This window comes from Mixophyes fleayi, chromosome 10 (genome assembly GCF_038048845.1).
Source record: "Mixophyes fleayi isolate aMixFle1 chromosome 10, aMixFle1.hap1, whole genome shotgun sequence".
Lineage (NCBI taxonomy): Eukaryota > Metazoa > Chordata > Amphibia > Anura > Limnodynastidae > Mixophyes > Mixophyes fleayi.
The window spans coordinates 9,233,952-9,258,961 of record NC_134411.1 but is presented as its reverse complement, the minus strand read 5'-3'; the positions used below and the strand labels follow the sequence as shown (position 1 = coordinate 9,258,961).

The 25,010-nt window shown below is 42.0% G+C and overlaps 1 protein-coding gene across 2 annotated transcripts in view; it reads right to left on the bottom strand.

The window, feature by feature from the left end:
- EPS8L2 (EPS8 signaling adaptor L2) overlaps positions 1-25,010 on the bottom strand; it is a 153,261-nt gene that overhangs the window by 33,553 nt on the left and 94,698 nt on the right. Inside the window, exons 1-4 of one of the 2 annotated variants that reach the window (XM_075187827.1) lie at positions 15,304-15,395; positions 15,092-15,156; positions 4,757-4,918; positions 4,445-4,591 (exon numbers count right to left, since the gene is read on the bottom strand). In XM_075187827.1, the coding sequence (XP_075043928.1) occupies positions 4,445-4,591; positions 4,757-4,918; positions 15,092-15,156; positions 15,304-15,349 (420 nt within the window). In that variant the 5' untranslated portion in view covers positions 15,350-15,395. Of the gene's footprint in view, positions 1-4,444; positions 4,592-4,756; positions 4,919-15,091; positions 15,157-15,303; positions 15,396-25,010 lie in introns of those variants that run through there. The other variant, XM_075187826.1, reaches the window with a different exon arrangement.

Here is a 25,010-nt window from a genome sequence, read left to right as displayed (position 1 = left end):
AGATGGTGAAGCGTGATTCGTTACTCCAGAGAACACGTTGCCAGTACTCCAGTGGCATTGTGCTTTACACCATCCAGTCAACATTTGGCATTGTACATGGTAATCTAAAGCTTGTGTGTGGCTGCTTGGCCATGAAAATCCAATACATAAAACTCCCGATGAACGGTTCTTGTGCTGACGTTACTTGCAGAGGCAGTTTGGATCTCAGCAGCGAGTGTTGCAACTGAGGCAGACAATTTTTACTCACTGCGCTTCAACACTTGGCGGTCCAGTTATGTGATCTTGTGTGGCCTATAGCTTCTCGGCAGACTTGTTGATGCTATTAGACATTTCCTCGTCACAATAACAGCACTTACTGTTGACTGGGGCAGCTCTAGTAGGGCAGAAGTTTTGACACACTGACATGTTGGAAAGATGGTGACAATGCCACGTTGAAAGTCATGGAGCTCTTCTGTATGACCCATTCTACTGCTAGTCTTTGACTACGTAGATTATATGTCTGTATGCTTAATTTTATGCAGCAATGGGTATGATTGAAACGGGCAAACACACTAATTAGAAGGGGTGTCCACATACTTTTAGCATGTACTGTATATTTGCCAAAGTTTCTGTATAAACTTCACATCTCTCCTTTTCTAAGAGGTACATTGCAATCATCAACTCCTTTCTCACCTTGTTTATCTGGAGATCCAGTCTATCCAGATTTAGTGGGAGTGACTTGCAGTCCCCCTGAGTGAAGTGTGGTTTAAACCAGACTATTTATATTATTTAAGTGCTCAGTTTCTTTATATAAACAGGTGGTTATTTCCAGACCTGGAGCACACTTTCCTCATACTGCTGGCTGTATCAGCAGGCTTGTTTGAGGGCCTTGCTAATCCTTAGTAGAGGACTATTCTTCCAGGGAATCACTGGTGTAAATAACTAAATCAGTCATACAACTAATAGGGGTATTAGCAGTTTCTCTGCCTTAGCATATAGTATTTCCATAAATGCATTGATATGAGATAACATATTTCTTCCTGGACTATGATCCATCCTTGACTGTGTGACCTGGGTGAGACAAGGTTTTAAATATTTATGTCATCTCTTTCCTGGTTCTCAGTTTACCTGTTTCTCAGACTTTGTGTACCGGTATAACTTACCCGATACTCTGCAATCCAAACATTTGCAGTTACAACAATTCAACTCTCTGTCAGTTACCTTAGTTGCATTCCTGCTACAAAAAGTGTTCTAGCAAAACCTGCGTAGAAAAATATTTTGCAAATGTATTTTGTGAATATACCTTTTCAACATTTAAGATAAATTCTTAAATGAAAGATGACTATACCGCAACTTTAAAAACAAATGGGTGTAGGGGGATGTGGTGCTGTAAGTCACGCCATGTTGGTCAAAATGACATGCAAGGCCTGCTGTCCTGGGGGTCCGGGACACCAATCTGAAATTCGGGAGCCTCCCGGACATCCCGGGAGAGTAGGTAAGTATTATATACCTTCTCATCTCCTGATTGGACGGAGCTCATTATCTTAAAGTGATCCACTTGAAGTACATATATCAAGTTTATTACTTGCCCATTAGACTCTATAAAATGGGAGCACTGTCTGTGGATTCATACTTCAAAATTGAAGTTGAATCAGGAATCCTCATACACATGATTTTGTTCTATCATCATATTCAAGAATGCTGGGGGGGAAATTGTGCAATTGTGCATTACAGTTTAGCATCTTCCTGATCTTTGCTGATCAAATTTGTCTCTTAGGTGTTATTAATGATTAATTATGTCAAAACCTATATAGATTAAGGGCTAGATTTACTAAACTGCGGGTTTGAAAATGTGGAGATGTTGCCTATAGCAACCAATTGGATTCTAGTTATCATTTATTTAGTGCATTCTACAAAATGACAGCTAGAATCTGATTGGTTGCTATAGGCAACATCTCCACTTTTTCAAACCCGCCGTTTAATAAATATACCCCTAAATCATTTTCTATGCTAAGAAACCATTGACCACATTGTCGGATTGGAAGAGAAGTAGTTAATACTAAAATCTTGTGTTATAAATTGATTGATCAAAGCGCTAGCTGCCTGGCCACAGCCTCTACATTTTGGCAGGCTTTGTTAGATTGCCTCTGAGCAGGAGCGGGCTGGGCCGGTGGGCAGCTCAGTCCAACCGCTGTTAGGACCGGACCCCCCCCCCCTTGCAATATTTCCTATTTATTACCTTCGGCCGCATCACATGACACGCGATGCGGGCGTGTCATCAATTAGGCGGCAGCATCGCGTGTCACGTGATGCGGCCGCCTGTGCACCCTCTGGGCTTAAACTTGCCAGCCCCCGCCTGCCTCTGAGCTGATTTCAATGTACTCTCTTTCATTGTGACAGGTGTTTTTTTCTATGAAGCTATAAGAATACTTATGATATATACCAGTGGGGTAATTTATGCTCTATTTGGTGGATTTTCCTCTCCAAGATGGGATATGTGGGTTTTGTTTGCAAATTTATTTACTTTCTATATATACATATATTTGGCATAGGAAAAACACCTGCAAGGAAAGTTGATTTTAGAGTGAGCTATTTTCTTTCCGCCAAGCTTACAAAACCATTTGTCATTTGGTGATTAGCAAAGACTACTTTACTTGTCATGTGAATCAGTAAATGTCCCCCTGGACTTTAAGGGCCTGAGTCATTAAGTAGAGTAAAGCATAAAAAGGGGTAACTTTGCACCTGGGCAAAACCATGTTGCATTGGAGGGGGAGGTAAATTTAAAATGTGGGGACAGATTTATAGTTGGTGTAGGGCATGTCCTAGATCAACTTTAAATTTCAACGTAAAAATAAAGTTATCAAGTATTTCTGTGCTACATGAAAAAACAGCCAGTATTTAACTTGTGTGCAAATAATAAACTCATTTGCATTGTATTTTATATATTTTTTTATTTTATTTTGTTTATAATTTTTTTTGTGTATATTGCATTTTGTATATTTTTTTATTTTATTTATTTTATTTTATTTATATTTTTTTGGTTTGTTTTTCCTGTTTTTCTGACATCTTTTATAATTGGCTGTGCGCTGTAATTTTGTTGTAAATTGACTTTTTTGAGAGGTTGGGAATCTCTATTATTAGCGGCACGCCAATTTAATTTTTTTTTTACTGTGATTCTGATGCGCTGTTGTTATTTTATTTAACTCTTTACTAGAGCCTACCCTCCTCCCACATATCCTACGCACACTGCTACACCATCGCTACGGTCCCAATCTCCACTCTAGGCCATACTCGCTCCATGTCTCTCCACTCTAGGCCATACTCGCTCCATGTCTCTCCACTCTAGGCAATACTCGCTCCATGTCTCTCCACTCTAGGCCATACTCGCTCCATGTCTCTCCACTCTAGGCCATACTCGCTCCATGTCTCTCCACTCTAGACAATACTCGCTCCATGTTTCTCCACTCTAGGCCATACTCGCTCCATGTCTCTCCACTCTAGGCCATACTCGCTCCATGTCTCGACACTCTAGACAATACTCGCTCCATGTTTCTCCACTCTAGGCCATACTCGCTCCATGTCTCTCCACTCTAGGCCATACTTGCTCCATGTCTCTCCACTCTAGGCAATACTCGCTCCATGTCTCTCCACTCTAGGCCATACTCGCTCCATGTCTCTCCACTCTAGGCCATACTCGCTCCATGTCTCTCCACTCTAGACAATACTCGCTCCATGTTTCTCCACTCTAGGCCATACTCGCTCCATGTCTCTCCACTCTAGACAATACTCGCTCCATGTTTCTCCACTCTAGGCCATACTCGCTCCATGTCTCTCCACTCTAGGCCATACTCGCTCCATGTCTCTCCACTCTAGGCTATACTCGCTCCATGTCTCTCCACTCTAGGCTATACTCGCTCCATGTCTCTCCACTCTAGGCCATACTCGCTCCATGTCTCTCCACTCTAGGCAATACTCGCTCCATGTCTCTCCACTCTAGGCCATACTCGCTCCATGTCTCTCCACTCTAGGCCATACTCGCTCCATGTCTCTCCACTCTAGACAATACTCGCTCCATGTTTCTCCACTCTAGGCCATACTCGCTCCATGTCTCTCAACTCTAGGCCATACTCGCTCCATGTCTCTCAACTCTAGGCCATACTCGCTCCATGTCTCTCCACTCTAGGCCATACTCGCTCCATGTCTCTCAACTCTAGGCTATACTTGCTCCTCGTCTCAGCTGTGCCCTTTTCCTACAAGATTGTAAGCTCTGATGAGCAGGGACATTTATCCTCCACGGATGTTTACGTAGCATGTCTTTGTTTTATGTAAGCTCTGTTTTCTTTACTGTCCAGCCCTGTGGAGCACTGTGGCCTCTTACAACTTAATGACAATAATAATATTATTAAACACAAATAACTTGGAATCTACTGATACCTATTATTGTCTGTCATTGGGTATCACTCACCTCCATCTCGCAGTTGAAGAAGTGTATGTCAGGCTTGCTCTGGTCTGCCTCCTGACATACAAGGAGAAGGATGTTGGGGTAGCGATGGGGACCTTGTATGCTCTGGCACTGGAGGACAATGGATAAAGGGAAAACTTCCAATTCATCCTATCGCAGAAAGAGACAGGTGTCAATTAGTGGGTTTGTTGTTATACTACAGACTAGTTAGTGTTTCTATTACATGACTTTTGTTGACTTTTTACATTCATGACCTGCAAACAATGCAAACATTTGTGTTGTAGGTGTCTCCAAAGCATACAGAAAACATTATACCTGTGTGGCACAGTCCAGAAGGCTGATTGAGGTGCTCATAACCTGGAGAACCATCTCCTGGGCCCAGATTTTATCCTTAGATTCCAGTTGAAACAACTGTTTGATAGTATCATCCACAGTTCCAAGAGCATCGTTCCTGTCCATCAAAATTGTGGCCAGATGCTAGGGAAAAAAGAGAGGACATCCATTGTATATCAAAACAATGACAGTAAGTGTAGATTCCTACACATGCTACATTGCTGAAGAACTCACAAGTCAGTATAAGAAGAAGTTCAATTAAAACAAGAAAAATGGAGAAAAGATACTAGCATTAGACTAATAGTGATGTAAGTTACTATAAAAATATTTTCTTCTCCCCTTATATCTCTCTTTTTGTCTCCATTTCTCTGTCTTTCTAAGTACGCACAACCTGGGAGGTAATATCTTTTACAACACAAATGGGAGAGCCTGGCATGTGACTCTGGCATGACACGTACAATCAAAAGTGGAACTCTGTGTACGTGCATTTCTGTGTTCTGTATATAATATGATATTTGTATTGTTGTGTTGCTCAGAAAACTAGCATTATGGGCCAGTACAGTGTTAATCTACATGACTTTCATTAGATTTTACTATACTTTTTTATTATTGTCTTCTACGAAAATAGCCTATCAGTTGTGTTTTGAGGAAGCTATGTAAAATGAGTTCTCACTTTTTTAAAGGTTTTACTTCTTTATTTTGTTTTTTTTTTTGTTTTTTTTCCCACTAGATAACATATTATGTTAGCAATTCTAGTTAAATCATCTGTGTGGTAGATTAAACCTGGTCAAAAGGAATTACAATGACAAAATATATTACTTTTAATTTTTTTTAATTTGTATTTAGCACAGTACTGTTCCTTATTCTGTGCGTAAACACAGAGACTAGCTAAAGACAGGACAGCAATAAGACTGACCCATCTGCAATATATTCCGGCTTCTCTTGCTGTGAGTTGGAGAAATTTTATTTTTCTGGGATGCCACGTTAAAAGTAAAGGTACTTAAACAATATACTTTCTAAATAAATGTGACAAGACATCCTGTTTAAGTCTATTTGCATGCTTCCTAGTTATTACATAAGTCCTAGTGACATTAGCCATGTATTCGAGATGGAAACACAAATCCTAGTCAATATTATGCAGAAAACACAAGCAAGTTTTTTCACGAATAATCTGTTAAATATCTCCTCTCAAGCCGGCCAGATCCTGTCGCTTGGCCCGAATGCAGAATATAGAATCACTGTCGCGTTTGGCCACACATGTTATTGACAAACTGGATGAAATTTCATCATTATCATTACCATTTATTTATATAGCGCCACTAATTCCGCAGCGCTGTACAGAGAACTCACTCACATTAGTCCCTGCCCCATTGGGGCTCACAGTCTAAATTCCCTAACACACACACAGACAGACAGATAGAGACTAGGGTCAATTTGTTGGCAGCCAATTAACCTACTAGTATGTTTTTTTGGAGTGTGGGAGGAAACCGGAGCACCTGGAGGAAACCCATGCAACACGGGGAGAACATACAAACTCCACACAGATAAGGCCATGTTTGGGAATTGAACTAATCACCCCAGTGCTGCGAGGCAGAAGAGCTAACCACTAAGCCACCGTGCTGCCCCTTATATCACCTCTTAGCCCTTTGCATCAAGAGCCCAGATGAGTTCTGGGATCACTGGGCCTGTTAATGTGGTGTTACGATGATTGTCCGCACAGGATGATAGAGGTCAGTTTACAACCACATTTACCAAAATGCCTGATAATGATCCCATAGGTTTTAAGCATCAATATCAGCACTGGAGCCATTTTTGGGCTAAAAACACAGGCCAATTACCAGATTTAAGCTGCAATACCACATAATGTGCAACCAATAAGATCCTAAATTGTACTAATTGCCTATAAGCAGATAATAAACCCCTCATTTTAAATAGGAAACTATACTAAATCACACATGTTAAGATATGGATGTTTGACTGGATCACTGAATGTCAGGATGTGTGTTCAGTTTGACAACACATGTGGGTGGGCCAATTGGTCAGGTCTGGCAGTCAAGTCGAACAGGTGGACCCCCACAGAGATCTATTAACGCAGGTGGCTAACGTCTACACGCACATAATAATTGTGGTAGCCCACCAACTAGACCAGATAGTTGGTGGTCAGTGGAGGTCCATATATATTATATATATATATATATATATATATATATATATATACACACACGCACTGCAAGCTCATGTCAGCTTGGACTAAATTTGATATACTGGCCAATGAAATTGCCACCTTAGTTTACTACTATTTCAATACAGGCACATCGGAGTCCTGCACAAGTCTGAATAATCAGACCGCATTTTTACATGTTTGTATCTTAAACCTGATCTGGAACTCACTTTGAAAGAAACTCAAAAACACTTAAAATATTCATATCAGGCATGGGGGCTTACATATTTAGCTGTAACTCTAGATTGTGTGTTTTCAACTTTTAATTCCCATACCCAGACCGGCACTAGATCTGCATAAAATCAAACACACACATTTCTGACTCACTGCTATCTGACAAAGTGTAGATCTCTATGGCACAAAATATGGTAAGATTTTCCTTAACCCGTCTAAAAGTGTCATCTGTTCAAATATGAACAAAAACATACAAATTAAAATATATATGTATGTATTACATACCGGACCTGGCAGCGCTGAACAAGATCTACGCAGCTTTTACACAGACAAAATGACCACCTAATGAGTGCTATTTACTAACATTGCTCCAGTGCAACCCTGCAGTGATACCACAGCAACTAATCATGTGCTTTCTTTGTCTAACCTGATTGGCTACATCTCAAAATACAAACATGCAAACTACAGCATTATTAAGCATAAATACTGATGGCCGTATCTTGTCTCTTATCAAGTTTAGCACACAAGATGAATAACTGCTTTAATATGATACGCTGCATATCACATAATAATCAGAAATACCATGATGGTTTTTGTGACACGTTAATGTTAAAATATTGCAAAAAAGTAAAACCAATCTAAATATAATATAAAAAAATATAAGTCTGGTATCATAGCACACACACACAGGTCTCCAGATATCCTGGTTAGGAAATGTGTAAAATGTACATTCAGTACAATTGGGGCATGTAAAACAAATGGTCTGTTTAGAATGATAGTAAAGTATCAAATAAACACAAATAAATGTTATTAATATCCACTGAGCCATACATTAATATTTGATCTATTTAGTATACTTATTTATTGTTTACTAACATTTTACTAGTATTATCATATTTAATATATTGACCATTATTTATATAATATTTAACTATGAATTATTGAATAGTTGCATTTGTATTTGATTTTGCTAGATATTCGTTTTAAATACCACATAACTCAATAGTCTTCTCACTTTAAATATACACTATAAATATACAACTACAGATAATATTCAAATAAAGGCAAAAACAACATTTGACCTTCAGAAAATCAGTGACACAAAAACGTGTCACTTGTTTATAAACTGCAACATGCTGTAATTTACATGTTATGTTCCCTCAAATAACAATACAAAAACAACAACTACAGAAATAGATATATAGATTAAAGGTCTGTGAATGTTATTAAAGACAGACTTTTGTTTTAAATAGTATTCATTTTCACCTTTATCTTTCTACAACTATTCAAAAAACATAAAACAGGGTTTATATATGAAAACTGTTCCATGGGAAACTATACAGAGAATGTGCTAACCATAGCAACCAATCAGATTCCGCCATTTTTGTTGTAACATTTAGGATATGAAAACAAACAACTGATTGTAATTTTTATCATAAATCTGCAATTATAACATATAAACTACCAGACTAGTCTCTTGTGTTTAGATTTCTTATTTAAATACATACAATATACTGGTCTACTAATAAAACAATGGATCTAAATAAAACTGCAGCATAATATGTAAAAATTAAAAAAGGTATTGACATGACTACAGTGGCTCAGACTTTTAAGGCTGGAGTCATACAGGCAATTTTAATGCAAAGCATATGGAAGCCTATCTAACATGAAGAGTGGTGGCACAAGTCCCGCGGCTGTCCTCCTATTCCAATACAGAATGGTGATAGCCGGGGTTTACCACCAGAAAAAATGCTTCATTAATAAAATAAAGCACTTATTTATTTTTTATTTAACAATGTTTTCTTTAAATATTTTTTGTTTCCAAAGTTTATTTTATACTTGACAACTTTGGCAAGTTGGCCTCTGGGAGATCCGGGGGGCAGGTGGGGGCGGGGCTCGGCACATTGTATCATTTGCCCCCCCCCCCCCCAAATGGTCATCACCATTTACAGCCTATTACAGCAAGGGGCGGGGCCACAATGATGTGAATCATGCCTTAATCCCGCCCCCGTCACTTAACTAATCAAGTGGCCAGAAACTGGGAGGTTGCCCTGCTCTCCCGGGAGTCCTCCCAGAGATCCGGGAGTATCTCGGACATTCCAGGAGAGAAGGCAACTATGCTTACTAGGCCTCCAGTTTCAGCACTCAAGCTGGCTCACGCATGTGCAAAAGGACACTATACTGACAAACCAGTATCGCGGGGAGCTAAGCACCGCTCGGCTTCCCTGGCGTCCTTATCTAAATACATTTGGCCATAAAAGATTTTCTACAAAATCTTCATTATGGACAGGTAGACCTTCAGCTAGAAAAGCGCTAACATTCAATGTGCTAGAATTACTCCATGCTGACAAATTGAAGAGAAAGGGGAAAGACACAGCGGAGCAATTACTTTCATAAAGCATTGCATGCAGCGTCTTCTGATCTTAATTTAAGCATTATGAAAGCTGTTGTTGGAAAAGCAAGAAAAGCATTAGAATTGAAAGCGCATATCTGACACCATCCTAACTGCAAGGGTAGTCTTATAATAAACACACAGATAAGGGGCGCTAGTCCAACTAGAGTGTCCGATGAAAATGCTGCTTATCTAGGCAGGGTCTGGACCTGCTAAAATGAGCAAACTAAATATACAAATAAGATAGCGCAATTCTCAAATCGGCACAATTATTTAATGTTCATATATATACAAAAAAAGAGAAACCAATAAAAATCTGTATCACTATAGGCATAAATATAAATATGCCAATACATACTGGATTACTAATAAGCAATGGTGTGTAATACATATATACAGTCGGTAATTCGACTAAAAAGGTGTCATTGCAACACCTAATGCAAAAAATATCACCATATAGTGAAAGTTCAATGATACCAAGTGTATTAATAGAAAAATGCCACTGTATTCAAAAAGGACACGTTAAATAAAGCCTCACATCCATGCGTATGGAAAATCACAGCCTCCTTTTATAGTGTCTCCTCTGTTGATGTACAGAGCCTAGGCGGTGTGCAGCGCTGTAGATTTGTGAGTGAGCCTATATTACCAGCACGTGTGCTGTGTTCGGCAACTTGCGCTTCCCGTTAGAGGCTCATTAGTTCAATATCAAAATTTATCAGCCCACCTACAGCGGTGATTGGATGAAAGCATGTAGCTGGAAAATATGAATAAGTTGGTATTTCGAATCATGCGCTGTATTAAGAAATTCCGATGTTCAGCAGTGAAATATATCAACCCGCCTGTGATTCTAGTATGAAGATGGGGCATATGTTGTCAGCCCGTATAACAGAGACACTGACCTCCACTTGCAGCAGGAGATATATCCGTATGTGTTATAAACGTATCAGCAATAACAACATAGCTGGTTAAAAAATTCAAGTCCTACCCCGGGGTATGTCAAGTGAGAGCTGTCCAGATCTCCGGAACTTCAGTATATAGCATCCAGCATGTATGGTTAGTAGTCTGCCTGACGCGTTTCTCGGCAGTCTATTGCCGTTTCATCAGAGGCAAAAAGGTCGATTTGAGAATTGCGCTATCTTATTTGTATATTTAGTCTTATAATAAGAGGGTGTAGAAAACTCGCTCTTGGCAACAAAGTAGATGACTCTGACTTGTAAACAGGCAACAAAGCCATCAACATACACTGAAGCACAAACAGCAGGGGGTATTTTATTACCACAAGGAAAGGCCGTGGTCTGAGTGTGACGAAATTTCCAGACATGCCGTATAACAGGATCCGGTGCAAGGGAAGGTAATACTAATCAAAGACTAATCAATGACTTCATCAGTAAACAAAGACGTCAAGAAAATACAATAGGTGCAGTCCATGTGCTAAATATTAATCCTAAAATACAACAATACAACACACATTTTATGTTTGTATTTTAGGTTTAGTTCCTTCTAAACTGAATACATAATGAATATTTTTCTTTGTATTACAGTGATGTAATGCTTACATATATCAAGGCTTTTTTCCAATGGAAGTTAAAGGCCCATTGGCCCTGTTGCACTGTGGGCCCCTGTAAAACACCTACATCATCCCTGGCCACTCCGCCTGTTCTACCTACCTTCCCCAGGATGATACATGTGCTTTCTTAGGCACATTGTGACTAGGGCGTATATTTACTAAACTGCGGGTTTGAAAAAGTGGAGATGTTGCCTATAGCAACCAATCAGATTCTAGCTGTCATTTTGTAGACTGCACTAAATAAATGATAGCTAGAATCTGATTGGTTGCTATAGGCAACATCTCTGCTTTTCCAAACCCGCAGTTTAGTAAATCTAGCTCTTGGTGTCTAGTTACCCAAAAATCTTTTACCTGCCAAATTTAAAGCCATTGGATTCTTATCCTCACTATAAAGCAGCACAATATGGTTTGGTACAAAATTACCCCTACTATCTGGATTTAGTCCTCCATAATTGACAAGATTCAGAGGTGCAGCAATTTGAACTTCTGCTATGTGTCATCTCCATCGAATTACCCCTTGCAGTTCTCTCCTCAATTTTCACCTAAATTCCTGTGACACCTCTCTGGTGTTAAGTCAAAGCATTAGTACGAAAAACGGGATGAACGCAATAAGCAGGTTACAAAGGAAATAATGGTGGTGGTAGTAATGCATATTAATAGCAATAGTTAAAAGGCCATAAGTTGTCCTATCTGATGACCTACTGTTGCAGTTAATCCCACCAGGAGGTCTATTGGTAAAGATAATGGTTAGTAAACCTCGTCCCCTTGCCATTGTCTCTGCACCTTGTGGCCCTGGAGTGGTAAATAGATTATCAGTCTTCCCTGGCAGCAGTCACTGCAACATGCTTAGTCTGTGCTGCCTGCATCTGATTGGTCATCAGTGACAAGGCAGCGGGTGATTGAAAGGCAGCGGAGGCACCATCACATCAAGTAACTATGTGATACTGAGACCTGTGCGCTGCTCTCTCCTCTCCCCCCATATTCATGGAAGTATATCATTATAAAACAAAAACATTCATGTACTAATATGCTTGCACTGCTGTCCTTTGTGCTACTCACAGTCAAAACTACTACAGGGCTACTGCAAACACAGCAACTTTATATTCACAACGCACTTTACATATATGTGTGAATGAACCAATCCAGACTGTGCAGATTTACCCAGCAAGTCTCCAAGTCTGTCACTCAAACTCTGTCTGCTTAGTTAGAGAAGCACCTCACTCCTAACATGGCAATCTGCTGTGGAGGATTGAGAGAGAGCATGGTGGACAGTTAAATATAAACATTTCGGGCCTGGTCCATTAAGGAAACTAAAGCAAAACATAGGAGTAACTTTGCACCTTGGCAAAACCATGTTGCATTGGAGGGAGAGGTAAATTTAAAATGTGGAGACAGATTTATAGTTGGGGTAGGACATGTCCTAGATCAACTTTAAATTTCAGTATAAAGATAAAGCTATTAAATATTTGTGTCCTACATAAAAAAAACAGACTATTTAACTTATGTGCAAAATAATAAACTAATTTGCTCTCCTCGCATTGTAACATGGTTTGTTCGGGAGCACATTTACTCCTTTGTTGTTACATTTCATAATGAATCAGGCCCTTTGAGTATATTAATCAGCTCAGTAATGCACAGCCTTTGCTTTACATTAATTTCAAATTGTAGCTTTACTTTCCCTTTAAACAGCCATGTAATCAGCTACATCAGGAGTCACAGGACTGAATGAGGTTATTGCGCAGGAAATTGTACAGTCACGTAATCCATTTATACAGTATGGTGCTCCCCCACAGAAAGAGGCAGGGTGCTGCCAGGTTGGTGGTATATTGGTTACGGGTCATTAAATAATGAAGCGATAAGTCACAAGCCATAAACTGCAACTGATGTAGATGGTCAGGATATTAGGAAATGCTTTTCTGTTTCCTCTGAAAAAGTGGAGTCGTGCAGGCAGTGGTAAAAATAAAGACGTGTCTGCAAATGTCCTGTGTTTTTATGGTTGCTTAGTGGGTTAGCACTTCTGCCTTACAGCACTGGGGTCATATCTGTGTGGAGTTTGAATGTTCTCCCCGTGTGTGCGTGGGTTTCCTCCGGGTGCTCCGGTTTCCTCCCACACTCCAAAAACATACTGGTAGGTTAATTGGCTGCTAACAAATTGACCATAGCCTGTGTGTGTGTGTTAGGGAATTTAGACTGTAAGCTCCAATGGGGCAGGGACTGATGTGAGTGAGTTCTCTGTACAGCGCTGCGGAATTAGTGGCGCTATATAAATAAATGGTGATGATGATGATGATGAACTAATCCTACATGCTCAATTTACAAATGTCACCTCCACTCCTCACCTGGACATCCAGGTACCATTTGAGGGCTCGTACACCCACAAAAATAAACACCTATTAAAAGCGTAGGAAGAGTCTTGCACAATGTATTTGCTTTTAACAGAGCTTTGATAGTGTGTTCTCAAAGCCACCCAGTGGCAGAGGGCACTATATGCTAAGTGAGCACTCCTGGGGGTAAATGCAATAACCTGCCATTCTAGCGTCGATTTGCTACAATCACAGGTTAATACATTTACCCCCTATAGTACTTCAAAAGTTGACTCATTGAAATTGATGACAGCAAATCAAAGCAAACACTTATCAGAAATCGTGTGTCTACAGGCCCATTAGCTAATGTTATATCTTAGGCACTCAGTGTAAAAACGCATTTACCAAAAGAAAGAGCGCTGAACACATGGTTTAAAGTCCATGTGTACGAGCATTTAAGGAGTGGCTATGTAGGGGAGGAAGCGACCTTTGAGTCTAACCTGCTTTTCTCTGACACTTGTTAATCACACCCTGTTGTGCAGATCTGGTTATCTGTTATCTGCTGCCAACCACTGTGACACCGAGCTCTTTGTATTGACCCTCTCCAATCTATTAAAAGAACTGTCCTTTGCAGATGTGGATTAAGACTACAGGTTTTTCAAACAGTCATCGTGCCAATCACATGATAAACGATATTGCATTAGTATGTACACTCCCGCCATCACGTTTTATCGCTCCAACGCACATCGTATCATTTGATTTGATTTTGTGAACTGACTAAAAATCACTATAAACAACAGAACGATGTCGGGCAAATTGTGAAGTGTCTTTGCGCTCACGGCCAGCAGTGTAGGCAGAACAGATCGCTATAGAGTGTGCAGAGTCACAATCTTTTCAGCACTTGGTTATGACAGATGAAGGTAAAGCATGTAGGTGTGTACACATAAATAAGTACTTTCAGTCGTTGGTAAAATCGTTACACAAATCGCATCTACAGTAACTTCCTGTAGTGTGTACCCAGCTTCCACCCTGTTTTATACTATGCACCGAAGTTGGGCCATGAGAGGCGATATCCAACAAACTAATGCCAATATATAAAGTCCCCAAGCGATTATGTATCCTTTAATCTTCAGTGTCTCTATTATTCCATTTGAGATGTTAGGTGGTCGGCATCAGCTCATGGTATATGGTTCCTATGTATCCCAGTTTTTACAGGACAGTCCTTTCTCCCTATAAATCTTTAACTGACAACCTAACATAAGTGTAACATAGACATAGACATGTAACAGGACCAACTTATGTATTGACATATAGATATATAACATACATGTCTGAGTAGAGATATGTCACAGAACCACCCATGTATAGAAACGTATAAAACAGAGGTCCCTCTAGTATACCTCATGTATAAACACACATATATATATATACCAGAGGTCTCTCTCGGTATAGATATGTAACAAAACTTGGTATAGAGAAGTAGCAGAATCCTCCCACGTCCACACCTAATCTCACTGACACAGAATCTATACATGTCCATACTGAACCATGACTTTACAATCCAGAATCCTCACGCTAACATCTAGAGCACAGTTGCTTCCCTGCAACATGTCAGCAGTGCACCTGCTATACGACAACATAATGTGTTATAGACACTTACTTCCACGTTGTACTGCGATGTTTCATGCATGATGACATTGGAGTTGGAATATTTTTTCCTCTGCTCTGTAAGATAAAACATATACTTAATATACAATGCAAATGACTATTGATGATGTTATTATTAACATATAATCTACACGGCACACTTTAATGGTTAGTGAGAACATTCCTCAGAGAAGACATGAAGACAATAGTAGAACACAGACATACCGTACACCGCTGGGACATCCCATGGGGGACCTTGGGACGAATTCATTGCTCAAGTAACTTCAGTTATATATCTTAATCTCTTTGTTGTACTTGGAATTGGAGAGCACACATCCAAACAGTCACAGGTTTTCTCTCAACTAGCTCCCCAACAGGAAGCAAAATCATTATCATCTCAGAACACACCCACTTTTACCAATCAAGCCTTCTCATTGAAGATTAACCCAAGATTACTGGCTACACCTCCTCGGGGAGCTGACAGGTATTGACAAACCACCTTGTAGCTATGTCTTTCACTTTACAGCGATGGTTTATGGCATTATAAAAGAGGTTATGATAGCAGGCTCTCAGTTTGCTGAGATGGGTACGGTCGTTTTATGGCGGTTAAAGGTAGGATGTCTCCTCTGCTGTCAAGTAATAATGTCATTGTTTTTATGCATGCGGATTGGATTTAGTATCTCAAACCTCTCCAAACAATTCAAAACAGGTTATTTTTTGTGAAAATATACGTTACATTAACTCGGTTAAAACCACAATATGTCCTTGCCAGTGCTCAAGCCATTAAGTGATACTTGAGGATAATAATAAGTATTCTCAAGTCAGGGTTTCTTGTGTTTACAAGCAAGAAATTCCGTTCTAACCTATCTTGGTTTTTATTTTTTCTTTGACAAACTTGACACATACGATCATATCTTCTAACAGACTTGTGGAAGTGTCACTTCTACGCTAAGCATTGCCGTATCTACCAAGTAACCCTTTTTTCCACTCAAACCACATGTCCTGTCCTTGTAACATATACCTTTTTGCATCCAACACATAAAACATTAAGTATAAACTCATTTATTGTCTTCTTGGCTTCTAAATGCAACATAATGGCCCACGCCCTGTGTTTTCGTGTGACTTTCAGTGCCTTGTGGTTTTATGTTAGTCTGAATATGAAAATGTACTAAGGCTTCTGTTTTAACTCACATGTGAAAGCACTTTTCGTGGACTTTATTTCTTTAGCATCTGTCCAAAATCATAAAACTATTTAGCACATAATTCAGAGGTGGGGGGCACAGACAGCGGATGCAAACTTTGAAGCATACTGGAGAAAAATGTGAAAATAAGGTAAATGCTAGACACAATCCACTAGAGACCGGTAGCTAACCCACTAATTGGGGATATTGCTAAAAAAAAATTGCCTTTAAGATCTATTCCATGTTGAATAGATGGCAATAAGGGTGTATACTTCCAGGTGCACACCCATTTTACAGTCCATGGATCTGGCCCTGAAACATCAGTGGAACTACCACCATTACAAGGCCCTGGAGGACAGATGGTCTTCTCCTCTGCGTTCCCCACTCTTTGAGAATGTGTGAGTGCTAGTGCATGCTCAAGAGAAGGGTGGGAGCCTCGAGACAGCAATGGCATGCCAGGACCCATTGCATAATTCGGTCCACCCCTGGATCCTACTCTTGATTATTTCCATTATTTCTTCCTAGAATACTCCTTAGCATAACTTAATTTTGAGAGTGGGGGGACATATGTAGTGACAGTGTGTCGCTCAGACTCTTCATTGGTCTTGCTAGTTTATAAAAAAAAAATAGCCACTTAGACTAAACTCTTACATCCCAATTTCAACCAATTACTGCTCCATTAGGACTGCATATATTAAACTCTCTTTAACGAGTCTGTCATCGATCAGTATTTCAAGTTGATAAAACAAGGGCATTCTCCAGGATACAGATTCAGTTTGTTAGCTATTTTAACTTTTTTTGGCACGGTCACTTGGATGTGAGTAACTATATATTTTTTTCCCCAATGGTGTTCTTGTGCAAGAAACTTTGGTGGTGATGGAGGAACCAGCATATAGGTGATCAGTGCAATAGAAGACTAACACAACAGTCAACAGAGCCAGCGACTATGACAATAGACGGTCAAGCATCAAACTGTCTTTTTTAATCTGTAGATATTTAAGGAGGTTGTGTAAGGAGGTTGGGAAGAAAAGAAAGGAGCCTTCTTGGCTCCCCGGAGGTTAACATAGGTGATGTGATATGATCTGAGGCAGAACTCTGCAGCCAACTACACTTGCTTGATCATAGTGTGATCAAGCAATTCCCTGTACCAATATCCTGTACCACAAGATGATTTAGGAACAAAACATCCAGTGTACCCGAGTGGACAGTGCTTGTTTGAAAATGGCATTCTACAAGCTCAGTGTCCCACGTGGAGTCAGAAGAGCTAGCTGATATGCAAGGGGAAGGACTTGTTGATCCAAGCACAGTAAAGTCATTTGCCTACTCCGACATGGTAAGCTCCCTGCAAACTACAGAATGTGCTTAATGCAGAGTATAAATAAGGTATGACCCAAAGCTTTGGCACTGCCAAACTCTCTGTAGTGTCAGAGACTACATTTAATTCTTGAGGGTCCCACAGCCTTCCAGACTTGATTACACTTAGAAAAAATTGACAGCAGACAAAGCCACATTTGAAACCTGCTAGGAACTATTACTGACTACAAGAGAAGGGCTAATTAGAGGCAGAGAATCCAAAGCACTTAATCCAGGAAGTGAGCCGCTTCACTAGCTTGAGTGGTACTGGACCAAGGAAGACGATACAATCAGGTGAGGTGAATCCATTGATTAACCTGGTTCCTCATACCTCTAACCCTACTGGTACAGATGCCATGATGATGAAGAAGACCCAGCATCAGAACCCAAGCCAGAAATGCTGCGCTCACAGCATTCTGGGCTTTCAAATGCTTTGTGGTGTTTAGGGTCAGTAGCAAGAAGGTCCTGAAGCTCCCTGCAGATCATGGGCAATGCATTATTCTCCTTTAAAATGATAGAGGGTAGCAAGGCTTGGCAGCACCAGTGGCAGCTATATGAGACCGGCAGCTGCTACCCCGACAGTTACGTCTATGTTGCTGACTTGACGTTGTAATTGTTTTCAGCTGTTTATGAGGAAGAGAAGATATATTCATGTTGTTGGTGCTCAAGTGAAGCAATTTTTGTTTGTATTTCTGCTTGCTGATCCTACCGTTGTTGCAGACAGTGAAGTGGCTACAGGGCATAGAGATACGTGAGAGAGGGCCTGTTACACTGCGCACCCTGCAACTGCGCTAGTTTGTATTAGTTGGTGCAGGGATTAATAGTTGGTGCAGGGATTAATAGTTGGTGCAGGGATTAATAGTGGGTGTAGGACGGTGCACCATTGGCTGCAACCACTATTATTTCAGAGCATGCGCAGTGAAGCCTGTAACGGATTTACTGGATTCTCTACTAACCTTGATTAACGCTGGCTTACCTGAGGTGCGGAGTCTAACGATCTCCCCGGTATTCACCAAGAACCGCCGCAAGGCGGGATGGGCTTTGCTGCCAGGAGTCGCAGGTCGCGGTCCTCAGGTTTGCCCCAAGGTGTAGTACAGCGGAGCAGGAACGAGATAAGAGTAGTCGGACAGGCCGGGTCGGTACACAGGCAGGCAATGCAGACAGAATCAGGAAGCGGTCTCGGAGTCAATCAAACCGGGTCAGTACACGGGTCACAAGAACAGAAGCGAGGTCAGCTAGCCGGGTCGGTACACAGAGGACAACGGAATAAAGAAGAGTGAACAAGCCGGGTCGGTACACTGGGAGTCAATACACACGAAGCAGGAACAAGGAAGGACACAGGAATCAGGAGCCAGGAACTGGAAAGTTGCTCTGACACTCTCCAAGTGTCAGAGCTAGGTTTTTATGCAGAGTCCCATTTGAATACCCCGTCCTGGGTGATCATTTGACCGCCCTAGGTAGCGGTCACGTGATCGCTGAACCCGGAAGTGCGGCTTCCGGGTCCGACAGAGCGGCGGGGGAGCGTGGAAATGTAAGTATCGTAACAGTACCCCCTACCTTAAAGGTAGACTCCGAACACCTATACATGTTTACAGGGAAATATTTTATGAAAGAGTTTGAGTAGACGGGGTGCATGAAGGTCGACTGCTCTTACCCAGGAGCGTTCCTCGGGACCGTAACCTTTCCAGTCTACTAGGAATTGTACACCACCTCTGTTTTTACGGGAGTCCAAGATTTGTTTTACTTCATATTCACCCTGATTCTGAATAATAACAGGGGGAGGAGCCCTAGGAGGGGTGGAAAACTTGTTGGTAACCACTGGTTTCAGCAATGATACATGAAAAACATCTGGGATACGTAGAGAACGTGGTAAGCTTAATCTGAACGCTACTGGATTGATGATCTCTGAGATGGAAAATGGACCAATGAACCTGGGAGCAAATTTCTTGCTGGGAACCTTTAACCAAATGTTCTGTGTAGATAGCCAAACTTTATCCCCGATAGAGAAATTAGGGCCGGCTCCTCTCTTTTTATCATAAGACTCTTTAGAACGAGAGATGGCTTTTCTGAGACTTGATTTGGTTTGTTCCCAGATATGTGCGAAGTTACGAAATAATACGTCCACTGCTGGGACTTCAGAAGCAGTAATTTGGGAAAAGGTGGGTAATCTAGGATGACAGCCATAGAGAACAAAAAAAGGAGAACTAGAGAGAGCCTCATGGAAATGGTTATTATGGGCAAACTCAGCCCATGGAAGGAGGTCCACCCAGTTGTCTTGATTGGCAGATATGAATATTCTTAAAAATTTCTCCAACTCCTGGTTGGTTCTCTCTGTGAGACCGTTAGACTGGGGGTGATATGCAGAGGAAAAATCAAGCTTGATCCCAGATTTATGACAAAAGGATCTCCAGAATTTGGATATAAACTGAGATCCTCGATCGGAGACAATGTGATGAGGACAACCATGAAGGCGGAATATCTCTTTGATGAAAATATCAGCCAACGAGGAGGAGGATGGAAGACCTTTCAATGGAATGAAGTGAGCAGTTTTCGAAAAGCGGTCTGTGACCACTAGGACCACAGTACAAGACTTGGAGGGAGGTAGGTCAGTGATAAAATCCATGGAGATTTGTGACCATGGGTATTCAGGAACTGGTAATGGAAGTAGATGACCATAAGGCCTCCTCCTGGGGGTTTTGTGTTGGGCACATATGGAACATGAAGACACAAACTTCCTTACATCTTCCCGTATGGAAGGCCACCAGTAATTGCGAAATAACAGGGCCCAAGTCTTGCAGATGCCAGCATGACCCGAGAAGAGGGAACGATGAGCCCATCGTAGAAGTTTGATGCGCAGAGGTGCAGAAATTAAGGTTTTGCCTGGAGGACAGCTTTTCTTGATATGGGTTGCTGCCAATATTCGACTAGGGTCCAGAATAAATTTATTCTCCTCCAAGGGTTCCGAGTCAGCAGGATCAAATGAGCGAGATAGAGCATCTGCCTTGATATTTTTAGATCCAGAACGGAAGGAAATGTTGGAAGTCAAATCGGGAGAAGAATAAGGACCATCTTGCTTGTCGAGGATTTAGGCAGCGTGCCGTACGTAGATATAGCAAGTTCTTGTGATCAGTGTAGATAGTGATGGGAAACTGGGCTCCTTCTAGAAGATGCCTCCATTCAAAAAGAGCCAATTTCATGGCCAGGAGCTCCTTATCCCCGATACCGTAGTTCTTCTCAGCAGGAAGAAGACGACGGGAAAAGAATCCGCATGGACGGAGTTTACCGGTAGTGTCTCGTTGAGAAAGAACTGCTCCTGTACCTACGGAGGATGCGTCCACCTCTAGAATGAACGGGCGGGAACAGTCAGGTTGCTGGAGGATGGGTGCTGAGGAAAAGAAAGATTTTAAGGTAGCAAAAGCTTGGATGGCCTCTCCGGACCATATTTTGGCATTTGCAGACTTACGGGTTAAGGCAGTGATGGGAGCCACCAAGGTAAAGTATCCTTTAATGAACTGGCGGTAGTAATTGGAGAATCCCAGGAACCGCTGTGTAGCCTTAAGGCCCGAGGGTTGAGGCCAATCCAGTATGGCTTTTAACTTGGTAGGATCCATTTGCAATCCAGTGCCAGAGATGATATATCCTAAGAAGGGAACTTGCCTTTGTTCAAAGATGCACTTCTCTAATTTACAATATAAATAATTCTTCCTAATGCGGGACAGAACCTCCAAGACATGTTTGCGATGTGATACTAAGTCTTGGGAGAAGATGAGGATATCATCCAAGTAGATGACCACACATTGATATAATAGGTCTTGAAAGAGTTCATTCATGAAGCCTTGAAAAACAGCCGGGGCATTGCATAACCCAAACAGCATGACCAAGTATTCAAAGTGACCGTCCCGGGTGTTGAAGGCTGTCTTCCACTCATCTCCATCCTTAATGCGCACCAGGTTATAGGCCCCTCTGAGGTCCAATTTAGCAAAGATGGTAGCCCCCTTTATCCGATCAAATAATTCTTAGATTAATGGTAAAGGGTACCGATTTTTTACGGTGATGGCATTAAGGCCTCGATAGTCAATACAAGGGGCGGAGGCCCCCGTCCTTCTTTTTTACGAAGAAAAAGCCTGCCCCAGCAGGAGAAGAGGATTTCCGGATAAAGCCTTTTCTGAGATTGTCTTGGACATAATCCTCCATGGCCTTAGATTCGGGAACTGAAAGTGGATAAACTCTGCCTCGGGGTACTGGTTTGCCAGGAATAAGATCTATATTACAATCCAAAATTCTATGTGGAGGGAGTTTCGTGGCCTCTTGTTCACAAAAGACATCGGAAAAGGTTTGGTAGGGTTCAGGAAGCAGTGCCAAGGGTACCCTCCTGTGGCGTTTGGGACCCTCCTTGGGAACTACTTTTGATAGACAATGATTTAAGCAATGTTGTCCCCAGGATAAGATATGACCGGACTGCCAATCCACGTTAGGAGAATGGAGACAGAGCCACGGAAGTCCAAGGATAACAGGATTGGTAGTTTTATGGATGACGAAGAAGGAGATACTCTCCTGATGTAGGGCTCCAATCTAAAGACGAAGAGGAGAGGTGCGTAAAAAGATAGATCCTTCAGGGATTCTTCCCCCATCAATGGCTAAAAGGGAGATAGGTTGTTCTAGGGCTAGCGTGGAGATAGAGAATTGCTTTACCAAGGCAGCCAAAATGAAATTCCCAGCTGCTCCGGAGTCAAGGAGTGCGGATTGAGAAAAGGTATGTTGTCCAGACTGTAAAGAAATGGGAATAGTGACACAATCATTATTATAAGGAACTGAGGGAGAAGAAATAAGGAGGCCTAATGACACAGTTCCTGAACACGTTAGGCCCTGTCGTTTCCCGGACGTTTGGGACAAGAGTTCAGAAGATGCCCGCTCTCTCCACAATATAAACATAACTTGTTTCGGAATCTTCTCTCTCTCTCTTTGGCCGATAGGCGGGTCCTTCCCAATTGCATCGGTTCCTCGGGTGGAAGAACAGGTGTTTGGAAATTGGGAGCTAGACGGATCATACTGCGTCGGGACTGTTCCTTCTCAGAACTTCGCTCCTTGAAACGTAAGTCAATCTTAACGCAGAGGGAGATGAGATCGTCTAAAGATGCAGGGAGTTCCTGAGACACCAGCTCGTCTTTAATTCGATCTGAAAGACCCTGCCAGAATGTAGCTACAAGAGCCTCATCGTTCCAGCGGAGTTCCGAGGCCATAGTTCTGAAGTGGACCGCATACTGACCCACAGACTGGTTTCCTTGGCGGAGACGCAATAACCCAGCAGCGGCATTGGAAACTCTTCCGGGCTCGTCAAAAATCTTCCTAAAGGTGGACAAAAAGGTGGATAAACTATGCAGGATAGGATCATTCCGCTCCCATAATGGAGATGCCCACGCTAAGGCTTGACCAGAGAGCAGTGATATCACATAGGCCACTTTAGCCTTTTCAGAAGGAAAATTCCCTGGCAACAGTTCAAAGTGGATGGAGCATTGGTTCAGGAATCCTCTGCAAAGTTTAGGGTCTCCATCGAATTTAGGCGGATTAGGCATCCGAATTTAGGAGGAAGAAGCTGCTGCAGGAGGGGGGTCCGGAGTCGCACGCACTGGTGCTGGAGGTCCGGTAGCCACTAAGGTGTTCTGAACAACATCCAGCCGGGTAGATAAGCTCTGAAGGAATTTTAAAAGTTGCTCTTGGTTCGCCTCCTGTTTATCCATTCTACCCACAAAATTCTCCAGTAGATCTTTAACTGCTGGATCCATGGTCAGAGCAAACTGTAACGGATTTACTGGATTCTCTACTAACCTTGATTAACGCTGGCTTACCTGAGGTGCGGAGTCTAACGATCTCCCCGGTATTCACCAAGAACCGCCGCAAGGCGGGATGGGCTTTGCTGCCAGGAGTCGCAGGTTGCGGTCCTCAGGTTTGCCCCAAGGTGTAGTACAGCGGAGCAGGAACAAGATGAGAGTAGTCGGACAGGCCGGGTCGGTACACAGGCAGGCAATGCAGACAGAATCAGGAAGCGGTCTCGGAGTCAATTAAACCGGGTCGGTACACGGGTCACAAGAACAGAAGCGAGATCAGCTAGCCAGGTCGGTACACAGAGGACAACGGAATCCAGAAGAGTGAACAAGCCGGGTCGGTACACTGGGAGTCAATACACACGAAGCAGGAACAAGGAAGGACACAGGAATCAGGAGCCAGGAACTGGTAAGTTGCTCTGACACTCTCCAAGTGTCAGAGCTAGGTTTTTATGCAGAGTCCCATTTGAATTCCCCGCCCTGGATGATCATGTGACCGCCCTAGGTAGCGGTCACGTGATCGCTGAACCCGGAAGTGCGGCTTCCGGGTCCGACGGAGCGGCGGGGGAGCGTGGAAAGGTAAGTATTGTAACAAAGCCCAAACAGAAGAGCGGGAGGACGGACTGCATAGCTGTCTCCCCCCAATAATTTTGCCATGCGGCCCAGCGATGCAGCAACCCACAGCAACTAATTAAACATGCATCTGATTAGTTGCTATGGGCTAGGGCAGGGGTCAGCAAGCAGTGCAGGACATCGCTGAAACTGAACTGCAGTTCCTCCAAGGCACTATAGCAAAACGGATGACTCGTGAGGTGAGAGGCACACACAGCTGCCTAATGAGGCATTAAATTAATTGTGGACACTTATGTATGGCATAATATTAGTTGGAGGCACTAATGTGTGGCATAATGTGAATTGCAGTTACTTGTGTGTGGCACTATACGAATTGGGGGCACGTATGTGTGGCATAAAATGAATTGGGGCATTACTGTAGTATAATGTGAATTGTGTCACTTATGTGTGGCATAATATGAACTGAGGGCATTACTGTGGGATAATATGAATTGGGGGCACTTATGTGTGGCATAAAATGAATTGGGGGCATTACTGTGTCATATGAATTGGGGGCACTTATGTGTGGCATAATATGAACTGATGGCATTACTGTGGCATAAAATGAACTGAGGGCATTACTGTGGCATAATATGAATTGGGTCAATTATGTGTAGCATACAATGAATTGGGGGCACTTATGTGTGGCATAAAATTAATTGGGGATATTACTGTGGCATAATGTAAATTGGGGGCACATATGTGTGACAAAACAGAAATTGTGACACTTATGTGTGGCATAATATGAACTGAGGGCATTACTGTGGCATAAAATGAATTAGGGGTATTACTGTGGTATAATAGGAATTTTGCCACTTATGTGTGGCATAATATGAACTGGGCGCACTACTGTGGCATAATATGAATTGAGGGTACTACTATGTGGCATAATTGGAACGAATAGATGGATAGATGGATAGATAGACAGACAGACAGACAGACAGACAGACAGACAGACAGACAG